This window comes from Corvus hawaiiensis, chromosome 13, assembly GCF_020740725.1.
Source record: "Corvus hawaiiensis isolate bCorHaw1 chromosome 13, bCorHaw1.pri.cur, whole genome shotgun sequence".
In the NCBI taxonomy this organism is placed as follows: Eukaryota; Metazoa; Chordata; class Aves; order Passeriformes; family Corvidae; genus Corvus; species Corvus hawaiiensis.
This window is the reverse complement of record NC_063225.1, coordinates 21,954,076-21,972,737: the sequence shown is the minus strand read 5'-3', so window position 1 is coordinate 21,972,737 and position 18,662 is coordinate 21,954,076. Positions and strand designations below refer to the sequence as shown.

General features: G+C 54.1%; 1 protein-coding gene across 3 annotated transcripts in view; it reads left to right on the top strand.

The window, feature by feature from the left end:
- Nucleotides 1-18,662, top strand: part of DUOX2 (dual oxidase 2) — a 27,145-nt gene extending 8,483 nt beyond the window's left edge. For all 3 annotated transcript variants that reach the window (XM_048318175.1, XM_048318177.1, XM_048318176.1), the window contains exons 2-34: nucleotides 215-306; nucleotides 1,045-1,128; nucleotides 2,640-2,804; nucleotides 3,435-3,622; nucleotides 4,631-4,832; nucleotides 5,375-5,541; nucleotides 5,626-5,686; nucleotides 5,808-5,904; nucleotides 6,104-6,191; nucleotides 6,544-6,646; nucleotides 6,953-7,116; nucleotides 7,576-7,742; nucleotides 7,902-8,020; nucleotides 8,765-8,902; nucleotides 9,117-9,230; nucleotides 9,838-10,040; nucleotides 10,235-10,420; nucleotides 10,845-11,070; nucleotides 11,662-11,755; nucleotides 11,966-12,141; nucleotides 12,390-12,459; nucleotides 12,910-13,005; nucleotides 13,765-13,943; nucleotides 14,750-14,980; nucleotides 15,196-15,295; nucleotides 15,413-15,462; nucleotides 15,593-15,720; nucleotides 15,926-16,079; nucleotides 16,204-16,436; nucleotides 16,590-16,748; nucleotides 16,952-17,107; nucleotides 17,222-17,350; nucleotides 17,791-18,662. In XM_048318175.1, the coding sequence (XP_048174132.1) occupies nucleotides 243-306; nucleotides 1,045-1,128; nucleotides 2,640-2,804; nucleotides 3,435-3,622; nucleotides 4,631-4,832; nucleotides 5,375-5,541; nucleotides 5,626-5,686; nucleotides 5,808-5,904; nucleotides 6,104-6,191; nucleotides 6,544-6,646; nucleotides 6,953-7,116; nucleotides 7,576-7,742; nucleotides 7,902-8,020; nucleotides 8,765-8,902; nucleotides 9,117-9,230; nucleotides 9,838-10,040; nucleotides 10,235-10,420; nucleotides 10,845-11,070; nucleotides 11,662-11,755; nucleotides 11,966-12,141; nucleotides 12,390-12,459; nucleotides 12,910-13,005; nucleotides 13,765-13,943; nucleotides 14,750-14,980; nucleotides 15,196-15,295; nucleotides 15,413-15,462; nucleotides 15,593-15,720; nucleotides 15,926-16,079; nucleotides 16,204-16,436; nucleotides 16,590-16,748; nucleotides 16,952-17,107; nucleotides 17,222-17,350; nucleotides 17,791-17,913 (4,614 nt within the window). In that variant the 5' untranslated portion in view covers nucleotides 215-242 and the 3' untranslated portion in view covers nucleotides 17,914-18,662. The remainder of the gene's footprint in view (nucleotides 1-214; nucleotides 307-1,044; nucleotides 1,129-2,639; nucleotides 2,805-3,434; nucleotides 3,623-4,630; nucleotides 4,833-5,374; nucleotides 5,542-5,625; nucleotides 5,687-5,807; nucleotides 5,905-6,103; nucleotides 6,192-6,543; nucleotides 6,647-6,952; nucleotides 7,117-7,575; nucleotides 7,743-7,901; nucleotides 8,021-8,764; nucleotides 8,903-9,116; nucleotides 9,231-9,837; nucleotides 10,041-10,234; nucleotides 10,421-10,844; nucleotides 11,071-11,661; nucleotides 11,756-11,965; nucleotides 12,142-12,389; nucleotides 12,460-12,909; nucleotides 13,006-13,764; nucleotides 13,944-14,749; nucleotides 14,981-15,195; nucleotides 15,296-15,412; nucleotides 15,463-15,592; nucleotides 15,721-15,925; nucleotides 16,080-16,203; nucleotides 16,437-16,589; nucleotides 16,749-16,951; nucleotides 17,108-17,221; nucleotides 17,351-17,790) is intronic.

Here is an 18,662-nt window from a genome sequence, read left to right as displayed (position 1 = left end):
GAACTTTCCCAAGGTGACAGGGTCTCACATGAGCCCCGCCAACTTCCCACAGCCCAAATCAGGAGACACTGCTGACAGATGGTGGCAGCAGTGGGGTTTTACCCAGCAGCAGAAACCACAAAAAGGAGCTGAGGTTTTGGTCTGTGCATGTTTCCTGCCTCGGGGAGCAGCCCACCTCCAGCTCCACCTCCCTCCCTCTCCTCTCCATTTGCAGGTCGCTGCTTCCAAGGACCCAGTGGCTGATGCAACCTGCAGCAACGATGTTGAGTTTGGTTGTGGTTCTGGTGGGGACGTGGACCTTGGGGAGTAAGTGCGATTTTGGGGAAGGGAACCCAAGGGGAGATCCTGGGTAGCTGATGCCCCTCTGGGGAATTTCCTCTGACTCATAGGGCATCATATCAGATGAACTTGATCTAGTGGAAGGGGTGAATGGCATGGCAGGGTGAATGGAACAGGCGTTTATGGTGCCTTCCAACCCAAATTCTATGATTATATGATTCTATGATGCAGTTTGTGAGGAGATAAGAAAAAATTGGAGCCAAGTGCAGGTTGAGAGACTGCACTACTGCAGCTGAGATGAGTACACAGCTTGTAAGCAGGAACTGGAAGTCTTTGCTAGTATTAGCAAAGTAAAAAGTAAAAGTAAAAGCAATCAAAATTAACATGAAGGAAATAAGGCTGATGCTGACACAAGAGCGCAACTCCAGAGCCAAGATCTTTCCTTGGCTCGTGTGGACATTGTAGGAGTCAGAAGTAAGGAGAGGTTTCTGATCCAGTGAGAGAGAAAGAGAAGAGGAATGTCTTTTGGGATTAGACTGGTGGTGGCCACAAATCGATCTGGGGACATCAGGATCACAAGCACAAATTTCTAATTTTAGCTATTGTCCCTCAAAAGGACTGCAAAACTTGTCTAAAAAAATGCATATTTGGGAAGTTGCAGAAAGACTATGGGAAAAGATCACAATATAAATATAATTCTCTAGTGCTGGTGCTTGTTTCATGCTTTTTTCTTGCTGCTTATCAAGTGGGTCCTGTCTCTTCCAGGAGCCCAGGAGAGCATCTCCTGGGAGGTCCAGCGCTACGACGGCTGGTACAACAACCTGCTGCACCACAGCCATGGCTCCGTGGGTGAGTGCCAGGCCTGGGGACAGGAAAGGTGGGATGGGGTGAGGCAAGCTGCCCCTTGCCCATCTGGCTTGCTTTGTGGCTGAGACAGAAACCTTTCTGACCTGAGCCTGAACCAGGCAGGTGAGCAGACAACGCCACCTCCCACGGCCCTCAGACCACTGAAGCTAGACCTCTAGACCCCAGAAGCACCTGAGAGCCCTGATAGAGAAGTGTGGAGGGGCCAGGCAGCCCGTGTCCGGGCATTGCCACCTTTAACTGCTGCCCAGGCACAACCTGCAGGTCATGCTGGTGTTGGATCTGTCCCAGAGCAAAGCTGTGCCTTTGTGAGATCACTCAGAATATCCAAGGCAGGGAGGACCCAGCTCTTTCCAGCAGGTGTTTCTGTGATGGTCAGGGATCCCAGTGCTGCAAAAAACCGTCTTTAGCCAAAATCAGCATGTAGTTCAACCAGGATTCAACACAAGGTGGAAGAGTTCATGGTCCGGGAATGCTGAACCTATTGATTTTCTGCCCTGCACAGAGCGGATACCATGTACTGGTTGGTACTGGGAGAGGCATTTGTGATTTCCCTCTGCCAGAGGTGAACTGCTTCCTCATGCCTACAGCCAGCCCATGGGCTCAGCTCCAGATATCCCTGAGTCAGGGACCAGGACGGATCAGGCAGGATCTGAAACACTGAAGTTTCTGAATCCTCATTCCTGGCAGCCCAGGTTGGCCACTGCTCTGGTGACACAGTGGCACAAGGTGGAGCAGCAGCTGCACAGCTTCCTCCGAGTCCAATGGGCTCTCCCACACGACGTGTGTCACCAGCCCTTTGGTAACACCAAAGCCTGCCAGGGAAAACCAGCCCTGGCAGATCAGGTCTTCCTCTTCTAGAGCAAATAGGTCAGACCTTAACTTTTGGAAACCAACATACAGAAACTAAGCCACAAACTAAGGCAGGAATTCAGGATTCCCCCCACCTCTGGGGAGCACCAGCAAATGGAGCCCACCACACTGGTGACAAGCCAGTGAGAAATGACCTCCTGCCTCTGGGCTTTTCAGTTTTGGCACCAGCAGTGCATGCAAGGTCAGGGTGTTTCTCTCTCATCTTTGCACTTGTCTTGCTGCCTCTCTGGCTGTTCCCTCTCCTATTTCCTGCCATGCTGGCAAACACCACAGGTGTGTAGGATTGCACAGTCAACATGGGACATCAGCATCGCTCCAGTTACCCACTGGAGCACCACCCCTGACCTCCAGGAGGCAACAGGGACGCACATAGACAAGAGAAGGACAAGCGGAAGAGAGGAAGATGGAGGATGGAGGATCCCTCCTGGTTTTAAGATGACTGATCCCAGTGTTGCAAGAAGTTTTGGGTGATGACACCAAAACTTGCGTGTTCTTGGCCACTCTGAGAACCTATGCTATCCTCTGACCCTCTTCTGGGACCTGCACACGTATCTCTGTATCCCACTATGGCTGTGCCTCCCACCGGGTACCACAGAACCCATTCCATGTTTTTGGCACTGCAGGGGCCAGGCTGCTGCGTCTCCTGCCAGCCAACTACGCAGACGGCGTCTACCAGGCCCTGCAGGAGCCCCACGTGCCCAACGCTCGCCAGCTCAGCAACGCGGTGGCACAGGGACCCTCGGGGCTGCCCTCCCGCAGGAACACAACTGTCCTGGCTGTCTTCTTCGGTAAGAGCTGGGGCCTGACACTGGCTGGAAAAATGGTGGTTTGGGTGGAAAAGTGTTGGTTTCTCACACACCCAAGGCCATGCATCAGAGCACTCCTCACCCAGCCCTCCATAGCAGACCCACATGTGGAGATCAGCCCCACAAAGCCTTGGGTACCACCGTACCACAGCACTGTCCAGCCAGGAGAGTTTGTGTGGATTTTCGGTGACCTTTGCCAGCTGACCCAAGTGCTGATATTTGTCTGTTGGGAGCTTCCTCATTTGTTTTAGCAGTGGAGTTGCCCCATGGCAAAAACACCGGACAGGACCGATAAGAGCCATGCTGGGCTGAACTGCTGTAAGTTGGAGCAGTTTCTTCTGTCTCCCAGGAGCTCAGTGGGGTCTTAGGTCTCCAGGCCCAGAGATGTCTATCTCTGGGAGATCATAAAATCCCACAATGTTTGGGTTGAAAGGGACCTCAATGGTCATCTTTTTCCACTAGGCCAGGTGTCTCCAAGCACTGTTCAACCTGGCCTTGATCACCTTTGCTGCACATGGTGGTCCCCTCAGCCCACCTACAGCTGCCCACACTGATGTCCTGCTTCAGGTGGACAGTCCTCGCAGCTGCTCACCATGCTTTGGTCTCTGCCAGGTTTCCATGTGCTCTTGGACATCCTGGAGACGGAGAAACCTGGCTGCCCTGCTGAGTTCCTCAACATCTACATCCCATCTGGAGACCCAGTGTTTGACCCTGCTGGCATTGGACATGTGGTCCTGCCCTTCCAGCGCGTGCGCTGGGCAGCAGAGACGGGGCAGAGCCCCAACAATCCCAGGGAGCAGGTAGGTGTGGTCTCCTCTGCTCTTTGCCTTTCGTCTAAATTCTTCTTCACCCACCATCGGGGTCTGTAGCAGCCAAGATAATTTGCAAAAGTAAAATGAGACCACCACTATTTCCCTAAAAAGATGCAACTCTCTAGTGTTTGAACCAATGAAATGAACCCAAAGTCAACCTCCAAGTTACACAACTGGTGGTTGCTCAAGGTCAAAGCATTTCCTGGACAAAGAAAAGGTAATTAGGTCAGTTAATTATTGCACACTGGTTTAGGCACCAAGCTCTATCTTCAATAATGTATCACAAAGCTGAGCTGGCACTACCATAAAGTTGTAATGCTTCCCTGAATTTCAGTCATTTTGGAAAATAAACACAGGTTTTCCCCCAATTTCTCTGGATTTTGCTGTTCTGCTTGTGTTCCCCAGATTCCTTTCATGCTGGAGATCTTCCCAGCCAAACTCACCAAAGTGAAATATCCCCCCAAACCTTTCATGTGACAAATCCTGAAGAGACCAGTTTATCAAGTCATGTTTTTATCAACATTTAAGAGCTTTAAAAAATGGAAGCTCCAGCATGTTTTCAGAATGAAAAGGATGTTTGTTTCCATGCAAACATTTGGCAGGGGATATACTCAACCTGCTGCCAGGACAGTGGGACTTCCTGCTGCGAGGTCAGCTCTGGTGTTCCCAGTTTCCCAAGGGATGGGTTTTGTCTCCTTCCAGCCTACACAGGGACTCACAGATGTCTGCTTCTGGGCATAGTCAAAGTAATTGGGGAAAAAACAACCCCAAATGTACTTTTGAAAAGCCTGGACCTGGTCTTTTCCTCTGCCTGGCACTAATTCCCAAAGTTTACACAGAGATTGTCTGTGTATTTGTCTGCTTCCCGAGAGCTCTTGTTAAAACAGGCTGCTTTGCAAGAACCAGAGACAGACTAGGGCTTTCCAGACCTCTTTTTTACACCTTTCCAGGGAAATCCTGGCACCTCTTAATGCCTATTCCCTGTGCCTGCCCTAGACCAACGAGGTGACAGGCTGGCTGGACGGCAGCTCCATCTACGGCTCCTTGCACTCCTGGAGCGATGCCCTGAGGAGCTTCTCGGGGGGGCAGCTGGCATCAGGGTCCAACAGGGGCCTCCCGAGGCAGACGGATGGGAAGGTTCCCATGTGGAAGGCACTGGATCCATCCACGGGACAGGGTGGTCCCCAAGGGATCTACGGTAATGGTGGCATTTAAATAGTTTTTCATGCCTGATTGGGAGCGGGGGGAGCAGGAGGTCCCTGGAGCTGAGCCCAGAGGGGTCCCCAGGAAAGGGAAAGGGCAGGAGATGCAGGGAGGCAGGACACATGGGTCAGGAGGCTGTGGGAGAGCAGCAGTTTCCCCAGGGGGAGGAAGATTTGAGCCCCAGTGAAGACATCCCAGCAAGGACACACCAGAAACTCCAGAGGCCACATGCCCAGGAGGCAATGTCAGAGACCAGCTCTGATCCCAGGTGAACTCCTCTGGGGGAAAGGGCTGCTGCTGATACAAACTCGCTCAGCTTGCTTTGAATTCCTCACCTGCCCAACCCTTCATCCATGCTGGGGGCCTCATGCTGCTTCTCACTTGCTCAGGTTGCTGGTCTGCCTGGGGAGGAAGGAAGGGCAAGGGGACAAGGGGACACTGGGCTGCATCCACAGGGCTAGGTGTGCTCCTCCAGCCATGGGCACAGCTAGACCCAGTGGTGACATCCCCTGCTGATGGTCATGGTGGCTCTTGCAGACCTGGGGAGTGCCTGGGGGAACGAGAACCCCTTCCTGCAGGCTGAGAGCATCGCCTGGTTTCGGTACCACAACCAGCTGGCCAAAGCACTGGCCCAGCAGCATCCTGCCTGGTCCGATGAGGATCTCTTCCAGCACACTCGCAAGAGAGTCATCGCCACTTTCCAGGTGAGGGACGGGACCCCCCAGCTCTGCTGGGACCCCCAACATCCTGCATGGCTCTGGCCCTGACCCAGCTTCCCTGTTCCCTAGAGCATTGTTCTGTATGAGTGGCTGCCAACCCTGCTGGGCACACCGGTCCCGGAGTACCAAGGTGAGGGGTAGGCAGACAAAGGAGTATTGGAAGCAGGGGTAGGGGGACCAGGGGAGCTGGTGGGTGGGGAGGGAGAGGGAGTTTGGCCCCTTTTCCCTCCAGCTTGGCTGCTGCCCCACAGGTTACCAGCAGCACCTGGACCCCAGCCTCTCTCCAGAGTTCGTGGCGGCTGCGGGGCAATTCCTGGCCACCATGGTGCCTCCAGGTGTTTACAAGAGGTAGGAGCAGCCCGGCAGGATTATGGGACTGCAGTGCCTGTGTCAGGGGAGGGAATACCCGAGCTGGGTTGGTGGCTGGGAATGGCCTTTGTTGGGATGGTCTCTGCCCCTTCCCTATGTCCTGCCCTCGGCTGAGACAGCCAAGCCCTGTCAGCTCCAGGCAGCCCTGGGAGGGTCCAATTCTTCTCTGTTGTTCCAGAGACACCAAGTGCCGGTTCCAGAACGTGTCTGTCTCCAGTGGCTCGTTCCCAGCAGTGCGGCTCTGCAACAGCTACTGGAGCAGAGAGGTACAGGGGAGGGAGCACGGGGGTCCTGAGGATGTGGCAGGCTGGCCAGGGGGCTTCATGTCTTGCTCTGTGTTGTGGGGGACCTCACAGGGGTCTGAAAGGGAAATTAGGTGCAGAGTATGACAGCCAGACAAGGGGTGAGAGACCCTCCCCATCCAGCATCCCCAGCCTTCAGCTGTGTCAGGCTCAGACCTCAAGGCTGAGCTGATGTGGAGAAAATGAGCCTGGAAGAAGTCCCCGATTCCCCTGCACCATGGGTCTGCACCCCTGGGGGCACCAGTTCCGGGTTGTGGGGCTACTGTCTGTCCTCCCTCATGCAAGAGGAATCACTTGCTCTTCCCATACCTCTCAGAGGCCCGGGCTGCAGCAGGCAGAAGATGTGGACAACCTCCTGCTGGGGATGAGCTCACAGATCGCAGAGCGGGAGGACAATGTTGTGGTGGAAGATCTCCGAGGTCTGTACTGCAGCTGTGCCTTAGTGGGGGACCCCTACGCCTGAGGCTGTGCCGGGGCCAAGGTGGGGAGGCAGGTCCCATTGCCTCCTCCAGCAGCACCCAACCACATGCTTCAGCTTCAGCTTCAGCTTCAGCCTTGTTAATGGAGGTGCATTGTCCATGGGACCATTCTGGCAAGGGCATGGAGGTATCTCCGTGTTTGGCACAGCCCATGGCAGAGGACAAGGCCGGGCCAGCAGCTGTGGCAGTTGGGGCAGCTCCTCTGGCTCTGCCTTGCCATCACCATGGCTTCAAATCCACCCACAGATTACTGGTATGGGCCCCTGAAGTACTCCCGCACCGACTACGTGGCCAGCTGGGTTCAGCGTGGGCGAGACCTTGGCCTGCCAACCTATAACCAAGTCCGGGAGCGATTTGGGTTGAAACCTCTCCAAAACTGGTCAAACCTTGCCTCACACCTGGAGCCACAGGTAACAGCAAATTGGTCTGGGCAAGGAATGTATGTGGGCCATAGGCTGATGGGACATTCCAGGCAGGAACTGAATTCTGCAGCATCATAGGAAGAGGGAGATCCGTGCATGTCCTGCCCTGGCTGATTTTCATGCCTGCAGGGGGGTAGCTGTGTAATTTTCATTCTTGCATTGGGGTAACTGTGTAATTACATGGCACGAATAACCCATCCTGCCCCAGTGCTAAACTCCCGTGCCCCCAGGCACTCTGCTCCTCCTGAAGCTGAGATGCTCTGGGAGCAATGCTCAGTCGCTCAAGTTCAAGCCATGAGCTTGAGGCATTGTGAGGCTCAGCATCCTCCCAGCCCACAGAAGTGTGTGATGCCTGGGAAATGCACATTCCTCACACCTCCTAAGGCTTGCCAGGACTTTCTGATGCCCTGACAGAATTCCCTCACGTGTGGTGGGGTTTCTCACCAGGTCCTGCAGAACGTCGCTGCCCTGTATGCCAACAACACGGCTGCACTGGAGCTGCTCCCTGGAGGCATGCTGGAGGCTGATGGCTCCCTCTTCTCTACCATCATCTTGGACCAGTTTGTGCGCCTGCGTGATAGCGACAGGTTTTGGTTCGAAAACACCAAGAATGGGTAATGGCCTTGTCCCTATCTGGTAGCTGCTCTCCAAACCCCAGTAACACATGGAAACTGGGGCTGGAGGAAAAAGCATCCTCCAGCTTCCTCAGTTCCCTCCTGTTGCTGGTCAGTGACACCTGGGGCCACCACTTGTCTCCACCTCCTTTTCCTCAGGCTGTTCACGGAGGAGGAAGTCAGGGAGATCCGTAACACCACCTTTCACAGTGTCCTGACTGCTGTCACCTATGCCAAATCCACAGACCTCCAGCCCCACGTGTTCGTCTGGAGAGAGGGTGAGTGCGCTGTGCACTGGGAGGGAGCAGGGAGGGAATGGCTGCAGCAAGGCAGCAAGAAAAGCAGAGTCATCCCAGTGACACAGCCAGCGACTCAGTGACACAGGGAACACATCAGGTTTGGAGTTTCTCAAGCCTCACACTTGCTATGACCCTAAACCAGCAAAATGGGCACAAAATGCAAGGGTTGCTTGTGAGCAAGATGTTGATGCATGATGCAGGTGTTGAAAGAGAGCTGAAGTGCAGGCATGATCCCAAAGGGAAAATCCCTACTACTGTGTTTGGCAATACGCCTTTTCCTCTTGGAATCTTGCCACACTCTTTCCATTTACTGTAAGCATTCCATCTGGGTCACGTTCCAGCCCTTGTTCCCTTGGTGTGTATTCCTTGTAATCACACCAGGAGGTCTCCCTGGATTTGCAGCATCCAGATGAGCAGAGGCTCTGAGCCCCAGTTTGCTGTGGCTCAGGGTGCCCCTTGGCCAGCCCCTCCCATCAGGAGATGGGCTCCAGAGCACTAGAGTCCAGTTCTGTGCTTGGTTTGCTGTGGCAGGCAAAGGTTGAACTCAAACCCAAAGGCTGTCCCCAAGATCTGGAGTTTGACTCAAGCACCCCAGTTTTGCAGTGCTCCCTGAGTCACTCAGCCACAAACCCCATCAACATCTTAATGCAGAAGTTCCTAGGGGCGATGCAGGTGAGCTGGGTACAAGGTCAATGACACTCACAGCTTGTTTCCCCCTTGCAGGGGACCCATGCCCCCAGCCCCAGCAGCTGACAGCTCAACACCTGGCCAACTGCACACCCATGATGGTGCTGGACTACTTTGCAGGCAGCGGCGCAGGCTTCGGGATCATCATCGTCGTCCTCTGCTGTCTGCCCCTGGGTTTGTCACTGTTTCTTAACCCTTCTCCTCTTTCACCTCTCCACCAGAGAAAGGGGCTGGGTGCCCATGGACAAAGCACCTCCCAGCAGGAGCCGCGGAGTCCCGGTCACTCCTGAGGTCCTTGAGATGGCAGGGTCCTTGGGCACCAGGAGGGAGCCGAAACTGGGAAGGAGCTGCGTGATCTCTCATGCCTCCTTCTCCCGTGTGTCCCCAGTGACTCTGTTTGTTGCCTGGGTTGTTGCCGCTTTCCGCAAGAGAGATTTCAAGAAGCTGCAGAGGAAGCAGGGCACCAGCGTGCGCAGGGAGGTGTCCAGCGAGGCCATACACGGTGAGGGGGCCCTTTCAACCCTGCGATGGCACCTGGTGATGCTGCTGCAGTCAGGGCACACACTGAGGCAGGGCTGGGCCTGGGGCTTATACCCAGATGGGATGTAAGGAGGAACTGTTTCTCCAGGAGCATAGTCAAGCAGTGGAACAGGGAGCCCAGAGAGCTTGGTAGTCCATCCTATCCAAGACTTGACCCGATAAAGCATTGAGCAGACTGACGTGTGGCTGGTCCTGCTTTGGGCAGGAGGTTGGGCAAGATACCCTTCCAGCCTGAGTCCCTTCCAACCTGAGTCATCCTGTGCCACTCTGATTCCAATCCTCCCCAGATCACACCACGCCTGAAGGAAACCTGTGTAGAGCAATTTCACCAGTAGATCCAGGAGAGGGACTGTATCTGCTTGCTCTGCACACTGGAAAAATCCTGCCTCCCTGCTCCACAGTCTGTACTCCTCCTGTGTCCATGTGCTTGAGCTCTGCACTTAGGAGATCATCATTATTCCTTTAAGATGTGCCTGGTTATGAAATCACTCCCAAACTGCCTCTCGGTGAAGGAGGTTCTGGGATTAGTAGGAGCCTTTCCAGCTGAGTCCTGTGCTCTCTCCCACCAGCCTTGGAGTGGCACGGGCCCAAGACAGACAGCTCTCCTGTCTACATTCAGCTCCAAGCTGACAAAGTGCTCAAAGTGCTGGATAGCAGAGGGTCTGTGCTCCGGAGCATCAACCTGAAAGCCCACCAAAGAGTGGAGGTGATCCTCTCCAACAACAAAGGGAACAAAGCTCTGCTCCTGAAGAGCCCCAAGGACTACGACCTGGTAAGTACCATGGTGCATGGGGTATGACACCTTCCCCTGGACCCTCCACAGTCCTCTGCACCACTCAGCTGGGGACACTGGGAGCAGTGTAAGTCCTTGAAGGGAGGTTGTGGCCTCCTGAGAACCACCAGGTCCAGAAAATACCATGGAGCTGAGCCTCTGATGATCACGGCCAGTTGGTGGGTCCTTTGCAGGTGCTGCTCTTCAGTGAGGAGGCTGAGAGGAGCATCTTCATCGGGAAGCTAGGAGACTACTTGAAGGAGAGCAGATTTGACCTGCATCTGTCTGAGATGAAGGAGCAGAGCCTGATGAAACGGGCAGTCACCCAGGAGCAGAGAAAACAAATTCTGGAGACTTTCTTCAGGCACCTGTTTGCTCAGGTGTGTAGAGGTATAGCAAGCCCTGATGCGTGGGGGAAGGTATTTCTGTATTGATTAAGCAAAGAAAGTTGGGGCTGGTGCTCTCTCTAAGAGCTGGTAAGCCACACACAAGGAAGCTGCCAATACTTCCAGGACCGAGGGACATTTTCCTTTGCAGAAGACAAAGGGAGATCTGCTGCAGTGATACAAGTGCCTAAAGTGGCAAGGAGACTTTTGGGTGGTGTATCAGGTCTCCAGAGTGGTCAGTCGTGTGGAGTGTGAAAAGTCACACCGTGTAGGAAAGACATGGGACTTTCCCCATGGTATCTGCCACGAGTTTTGTGCCAGGGAGCCACCAGTCTTTGTGCAATAGGTCAGAAAGGAAACAGCAGCCTTGTGCTCTGCCATCACTCACAGGATTTCTTTTGTGGGACACAACCTGCAGGTGCTGGAAATTGACAGATCCGATGCCGGGGAGCTCAGCCTTGAATCTTCACAGAAGGCAAAGGAGGCTCTAACGTGTGAGCTGACCAGGGCTGAGTTTGCTGAAGCCCTGGGGCTCAAAGACCACTCCATGTTTGTGGACTCCATGTTCTCCCTGGCTGACAAAGACGGCAATGGCTACATCTCCTTCCGGGAATTCCTGGACATCTTGGTGGTCTTCATGAAAGGTGGGAGCTGGAGCTGGTTAATGCCTCCATCTGCTGCCCTTGGTCCCATTTCTAGGCTCTGTCAGAGTGGAGGACAAGATTCACCCAGCAGATCAACCTATAGGCATTTGAACCTGCTACAGATTTAAATTCCCTTCACTCAGGACAGCTTCAGCTTGAGTTATGGGCATGACAATGTAATTGTGTTTTCTGGAAGATGGGAGCTGTCTTCCAGCACCACAGACGTGTCTGCCCTTCTCCTGAAAGGGCTGTGCATCCTCTACTTGAGAGATCATAGCAACCGTGTCTGCAATCTGATTCTCCCTAAATGACCACTGGAAAGGTGGATTCATAGGTGGAGGTGTTGAATGCCAGATTCAATCAAAACAGCTCCCAGAGAAATCATTGCTGTGCAAAAGCACACCTTGTCTTTGAAAAATAATGTGCAAGAAAGAATATGTGATCAATATTTCACCTTGCACTTGAGAAAGTCAAGTGGAAGGGTGAGGCTTCACTGCTGCAGGTCCAGACATTCAAAAACAACATATGAAAGCATCTTTGTTGATGAAAATAGGATCTTGTTCTTACTTTGCCTCTCTCCCTCCCCACCAGGGTCCCCAGAGGAGAAATCCAAGGTGATGTTCAGGATGTATGACATTGATGAGAATGGGTTCCTCTCCAAGGAGGAGTTTCTGAGGATGCTCAGGTACTCTTCCTCCTCTCTCCTAATGTTTCACAATGTTTATAGGCATGTCTTCAGAAGCAGCTCCCAGTTTCTGTGCTTCAGGCCCCATGAAGACCATGGGCTCAACACTTGCAACCAAGAGCCCATTTCTCCCCTGAAACTGGTCTGGGACTCTGCCCTGTGTTATTTGAGGGACTCAGCTGGTGTTCCCATCTTGCCTCCTTGCTCCAGGTCCTTCATCGAGATCTCCAACAACTGCCTGTCAAGAGAACAGGCAGAGCAGGTGACCGAGTCCATGTTTCGGGCCTCGGGGTTCCAGGACAGGGATGAGCTGACATGGGAGAATTTCCATTACATGCTGCGGGACCACGACAGCGAGCTTCGGCTCACCCAGCTCTGTGTCAAAGGTCAGTGGGCACGAGCACTGGGACGCCCCTGGCCCTGCAAGGCTGGAGGCAGTGGGCAGCACCCAATACGGAACTCTCAAATCCTGGTTCATCCGTCTCCCCCAACCCAACCGCAGTAATGGGGCATCAGCTGTTGCTTCATGTGTGACATGTTTGGGCCAGTTCCGAGCTTTTCCCTGCCCACAGGAGATTCCTAATCTTTGTCTTGCACCTTCTGAATGGCTGTTTGTCCTTTTGTCTCCTCAAAGGTGTCCCTGAAGTGTTCAAGCAAAATCTGCAAAATTGTGTCTCCTTCATAAAAAAGAAAGAGCCGAAAGGGTAAGCTCCCTTCCTTAGTGTCACTGTTGCTATTCCTTCTCCTTCTGCCCTGGCTCACATCTATCCTTCAGCCCAGGCCTTCCAACACTTGCTCCCACCAGATGTTGGAACTCCCAGCGCTGGGGAAGGGGTGGGAGGTGCACGCTGGGCGCTGCAGTGGGGCTGCCATCCTCCTCCCTGGGCACAGCCAGAGGGGAGGAATTGCCTCCTGTAGAGCCCTGTTGCATCCTCTGTGTGGAGATGGGAGTCCGGCCTTGCTTGTCAGAGGGAGGGGTTATCTTGGACTGAATCCAGACCATGTGCAATTAAAGTTAATGCAAGCAGGCTTGTGGGAAAAAGCTGGACACATTCCCAGCTGAGCCCGAGACGAGAAGTGGAGAAAAGGGGAAGATTTTGGCAAGCACTTCTGGCAAATAGAGCTTTGGGCTAGACATAGCTCTATTTCCACAGAACCATCTCAGAGGAGAACAAAGACTCAAATCTGGACACTGTGAGTCACTACACGGAGCGAAAAGGCCAAGAACTGAGGAAGAGACCAGGAAGAAAGTGAGTCCCCTCACTGGCTGTGTCTCTGGGGCTTGGGCTCAGCCTATTTGCTGTTTCTCACATCTCCATGTCAGAATGGGTAGCCCTCCAGTCAAATGACACTACTCCAAGGAGGCACTCATTGGCCAAGGAACTACAGAAACAGTCCCATCTTGGCAGGACAGTGCCGTATCTGGGTCTGGGTGATGTACCTCTACAAAAAAAACAAACAAATGAAGTGGCCAACTCCAGAGGTTGGGATAGTGGTTTTTAGAGAGGGGTCTTGTCTGACAGTTCCTGCCTGTGCTCCTCTGCCCCTTGGGATGCTGCTGGTTTGCCTGGGCTGCCTACAAGAGCTGCAGGAGAGAATTTGGTCCTCCCTGCTGGGGCAGAAGCAAGTATTTCTTCAAGGAAGTAGCTCAGCTGTTGTTATTGATGGCCAGAATATCTTGGTTTGCCATAATTGCACCAATTAAGGAAAGTCCCCCTTTGTGGCGTAATTTTTGACAGTTGAGTATTATTATGAAATTTTCTTCTACAGTTCTTATCTACAGTTTCATTTGTGAGTCACTCTCTCCACCTTTGTTATCAGCTTTTGAAGGCACTGTAGAGCAGGCTGACCTGAGATCACTCTCTCATGGTGTGCTCTGCAGGTCACCCCTGTCACTGATGCAGTGCAGGGGAGATCACGGTGCTTTGGGAGGAAACCCAAGCTTGGGCCCTGAGCCATTCCTTGCTGGGAAAACCTCACGGTGACACCAGCACTCCTTTATTTGCCAGGGCAAACCAGTACCAGCTGCATCCGTACACAGAAGCACAACGGAAGAAGTACGAGAGGAACAGAGTTCAGCAAAAGATCCAGGAGTTCAAGCGCTTCGTTGAGAATTACCGGCGCCACATCGTCTGTGTCGTCCTCTTCTCCGCCATCACCGTCGGCGTCTTTGCAGAGAGAGCCTACTGTGAGTGCCCCCCCAGCCCCACCGTGGGCTCAAAGCTGGGGCTGCCTGGGCCACGATGGGGAGCTGTCCAGCACAGCTTTGGGCAACAGTGGCAGTCTTCCCCTGGGATGACCAAGGGATCACTGAGGTTGGAAGGGATCTCTGGAACGGTCTGGTCTAGTGCCCTGCTCAGAGCAAACCCTTTTCCAAAGCTGAACAAGACTGATGAAGGCCTTGCCTAGAGAAGGTGTGAAGAGTTCCAAGGCTGGTGATTTCACCACTTTGCTGGGTCTCTGCTAGTTTTTGACCATCCTCCCTGTGGAGACTTTTTATTTTGCATCAAACCTGAATTTTCTACAGTGAAACTTGTGCTCCTGCCTCACATCCTTCCATTGTGCATCCCTGAGAAAGACTTGCTCTGTGCCTCCATGTAATGGCTGCAGACAGCCAACTTCCCTGACCCATCTCCTCCAGCCTGAACAAGCCCATTTCCCTCAGCCTTTCCCTTACATGATGTCACCCAGCTCCCACCCATCCTAGTGGTCTCCACTGGACTCGTTCCAGTTTATGGACACCTCTTATATTGGATTCCCCAACTGAGTCCACAGTCCCAAGGTGCAGATTCCCTGTTGGATATTCTCCTCCCTGGATCTCCAAGGTCACCCTGTCACCCGGCAGTTCTGGGTCGTTGTGTCCCTTTCCCCACACAAACCATCCCTGGTGTCCTCTTTTCGGTGGAGCCACACGAGTGGCCATCCCCTTGTTGCAGGAAGGCTCATGGCCCTCAGCGCCAGGCACGTGACACGCCCTCCACTCTCTCCCCCCAGACTACGCCTTTGCATCCCCCAGCACTGGAATTGCACAGACCACCTTCGTGGGGATCATCATCTCCCGGGGAGCAGCTGCCTCCATCTCCTTCATGTACTCCTACATCCTGCTTACCATGTGCCGCAACCTCATCACCGTCCTGCGGGAGACCTTCCTCAATCACTACATCCCCTTTGATGCCGCCGTCGACTTCCACCGCTGGATTGCCATGGCAGCCCTGATTTTCTCAGGTAGGTGGGCTGCTGGGGGATGTGCCACCCACAAGCAGAGGAGCAGCTCATCACGCCATGGCAGGACCAGGCAGAAGCCTAAAGACTTTGCAGAGACACAGATGCCTTGCACTACAGAAGAGGAGGCATCTCTGGGTCCCTGGGGACATCAGCAGAGTCTGACACATCTCCATCCACATCAAGTGATGCTTTCTCTGTATTTTTGTCTCTTACAGTGCTTCACACTGCAGGCCACGTAGTGAATGTCTACATCTTCTCAGTCACACCTCTCAGTGTGCTGTCCTGCCTCTTCTCCAGCGTCTTTACAAATGATGGGTAGGTGGAATTTAAAGCAGAGTCCAGACCAGGTGTCCTGGGCATGGACAGAAATGAAAATGGAAACCATTACTTCATTCTGGTCACTCCATAGTGCAATCTCTTGTCTTTCTCCAGGTCACAGCTCCCACAGAAGTATTACTGGTGGTTCTTCCAGACTATTCCAGGTGAGAACACCTAACAGACAGACCTGCACACCTGTGCCCAGGATGGACAGCCCTCTGCCCAGCCCAGGTAGAGCCCCTGTGGGGCTGCCCTGTTCCCGCCCACAGGGCCTCCCCACTCTTCCTCTCACAGGCATGACAGGAGTGCTGCTTCTCGTGGTCCTTGCTGTGATGTACGTGTTTGCCACCCACCACTTCCGACGTGTCAGCTTCCAGGGCTTTTGGATCACTCACCACCTCTATGTGCTGCTCTACATCCTGGTAAAGGATTTGGGCTGGAAGGGAGGGATGGTGCCAACGCACTGCAAGCCTGTAGGTCAAGTCAGTGCAGCTGATGAGATAGAATAGCTGGGGTGGTCCCAAGGGAGATGGTGGCCCCAGTCCTGGCTTCCCATGCTGTTGAGCTTACACCAAATCATCCCTGGGGTGACGATCACCTTGCTAAAGGGTTCTGCTCCCTGCCCAGGTCATCATCCATGGCAGCTACGCACTGATCCAGCAGCCCCGTTTCTATATCTACTTCATCATCCCGGCTCTTATCTACAGTGCAGACAAGCTGTACAGCCTGAGCAGGAAGAAGGTGGAGATCAGTGTGGTGAAAGCGGAGCTCCTGCCCTCAGGTACCACAACATCCCTGGCCACACAGCAGCAGCCCAGCCCAGGCTCCCTGCAAGAGCATCAGGGGCTGCAGCAATGCAGGAACATCACCTCCTCAACAGCTCCACCTTCCCCATCTCCCCACAGGTGTCACCCACCTGCAGTTCCAGCGGCCACAGGACTTTGACTACAAGTCCGGGCAGTGGGTGCGCATTGCCTGCGTGGCCCTGGGCACCACCGAGTACCACCCCTTCACGCTGACCTCGGCGCCGCACGACGACACGCTGAGCCTGCACATCCGCGCCGTGGGGCCCTGGACCACCCGTCTGCGGGAGCTCTACTCTCCTGAGAACCTGGGCCTCCTCGGCACACTGCCCAAGGTGAGCCCTGAACAGGATCTCATCCATGGGGACATCTGAGCCCAAGAGCATCTCAGCAATGGGTTGTGCCAAGCCTGAGGCTCTTCTCCAGTCCTGAGGGCAGCCAAGACCTTGGCAAGCAGAGACTTCTGCTAACGGCTGACTCCCTTCCAGCTCTACCTGGACGGGCCCTTCGGGGAGGGCCACCAGGAGTGGAACAAGTTTGAGGTGTCGGTGTTGGTGGGAGGAGGCATCGGGGTGACACCCTTCGCATCCATTCTCAAGGACCTGGTCTTCAAGTCATCCATAAACTCCAAGCTGCTGTGTAAGAAGGTAAGAGAAAGTATCTGAAAGATGAGCCCCCCTGAGAGGTTGGACTTGATGATCTCAGAGATCTTTTCCAACCTAACTGATTCTGTGATTCTGAGATGCCTCCTGCTGCTGCTGGCCTCTTTGGGGGTAAAATCCTCTGTGGAGTCCATAGACATTCACAAGGATGCTGGCCCCACTCTGAGCATCGTCCCAATGTGCCACAGATCTACTTCATCTGGGTGACACGCACTCAGCGGCAGTTTGAGTGGCTGACGGACATCATCCGGGAGGTGGAAGAGTTAGACAAGAACAGCTTGGTCTCCGTGCACATCTACATCACACAGCTGGCCGAGAAGTTCGATCTGCGCACCACCATGCTGGTGAGCCTGGACATCCAATGGGAAGGATGCCAGGCCATGCCACGCCATGCCAGGCTGTGCAGGGCCACGTTGGGCTGTGCTGGGCCATCTGACGTGCACCAATCTCTCTTTCAGTACATCTGTGAACGGCATTTCCAGAAGGTGCTAAACAAGAGCCTGTTCACAGGGCTGCGCTCCATCACCCACTTTGGGCGCCCTCCCTTTGTACCCTTTTTCAGCTCGCTGCAGGAGGTGCACCCTGAGGTCAGTGTCCAGCTGGGAACAGGAGGAGGTGCACCCACTGGCCAGTGTGGAGGACTGGTCCCAGCCTGCCCCCAAGGTCCTGGAGACCTCAGTGGCATCTGCACCAAGAACAGGGCAGAAGGGGAATGAATCCTGCTTTCCCTCTGGTGCCAGGCTGAGCTGCAAGAGTCAGCAGTGCCCCGTACCAGCTAAACACCCCCTGCTTTTGCAGGACCCCAGCTGCAACCACTGACCAGAGCTGGAGGGCTCCCATCCTTCCTCCACGGCCCTGGCAGATCCATGGGGAGGTGACAACCTCTCCAAAAGCCTCTGGAGGCTGAGACAGACTGCTCAGTCAGCATCCATGCCCCAAGCTGTCAGAGAGCAAGGGATCAAGGGGGGCTGGACTGTGGGGAGAACTGGTGCTGCAGTCTGACCCCTTTGGCTCCCTCCTTTTCCAGGTGCAGAAGATCGGGGTGTTCAGTTGTGGCCCGCCCGGGATGACAAAGAGCGTGGAACAGGCTTGCCGGCAGATGAACAAGAAAGACCAGACCTACTTTGCACATCACTATGAGAATTTTTGACCCTACCCCACACTGTTTCACCCTCTGGCTGCAGCCCGCATTGTTACACCCCAGCACCTAGCAGCGATGCTTCAGGTGGCCGTGGGCCCAGGCTCCCACCCACCACCCTCCCCAGGGGAAAGCCATCCACAGCTGAGAGCAGGGATGCTGAGACCCACAGAGCTGAGACAGCTGTGCCAGTAAAGCCTTGACATCCCAGCATTGCCCCACATGGCCCCAGTGTGAACTCCTGAGCCCAGGGCATCCTGCTACCATCCACACATTCCTGCAGCCCCATGCCCAGGGTCAGGCTGGTGTGCCCCAATCCAGAAAATTCACTCTTTGAGTTAAACCCAGCTCTGCCACCTTAATCCCACAAGACAGAGCTTGTGCTCTGCTGGGAGACTCAGGGAATGTCTCTGACCAGCGTTGGGGAACAGCTTGGTGCCCACACAACCTGAATTCACAGCACTTTGTTCCAAGATCCGTGTGGTGAACAGATGGGGTGAGGAGCCAGAGAGCTCCCCACTATCCCTCCTCTTGAAACAGCTTTCCTCACACACTCTTCAGTGCCTGCTTGTTAACTCTCCGAGCCTTCCCTGGGTTTGCATAGGGCCTTAGTTTTGTTTGCATTGGCTTCTTCCAGCAGTGTCACCATCCTTCAATCAGGGATCAGTTGTGCTTGTTTAAGGAACGCCTGGCTTTGCATCACAGCTGCTTTTGCAGGCTGGTGGTTGAGCTTAAATAAAGCTGATTGGAGTTTTAAAACA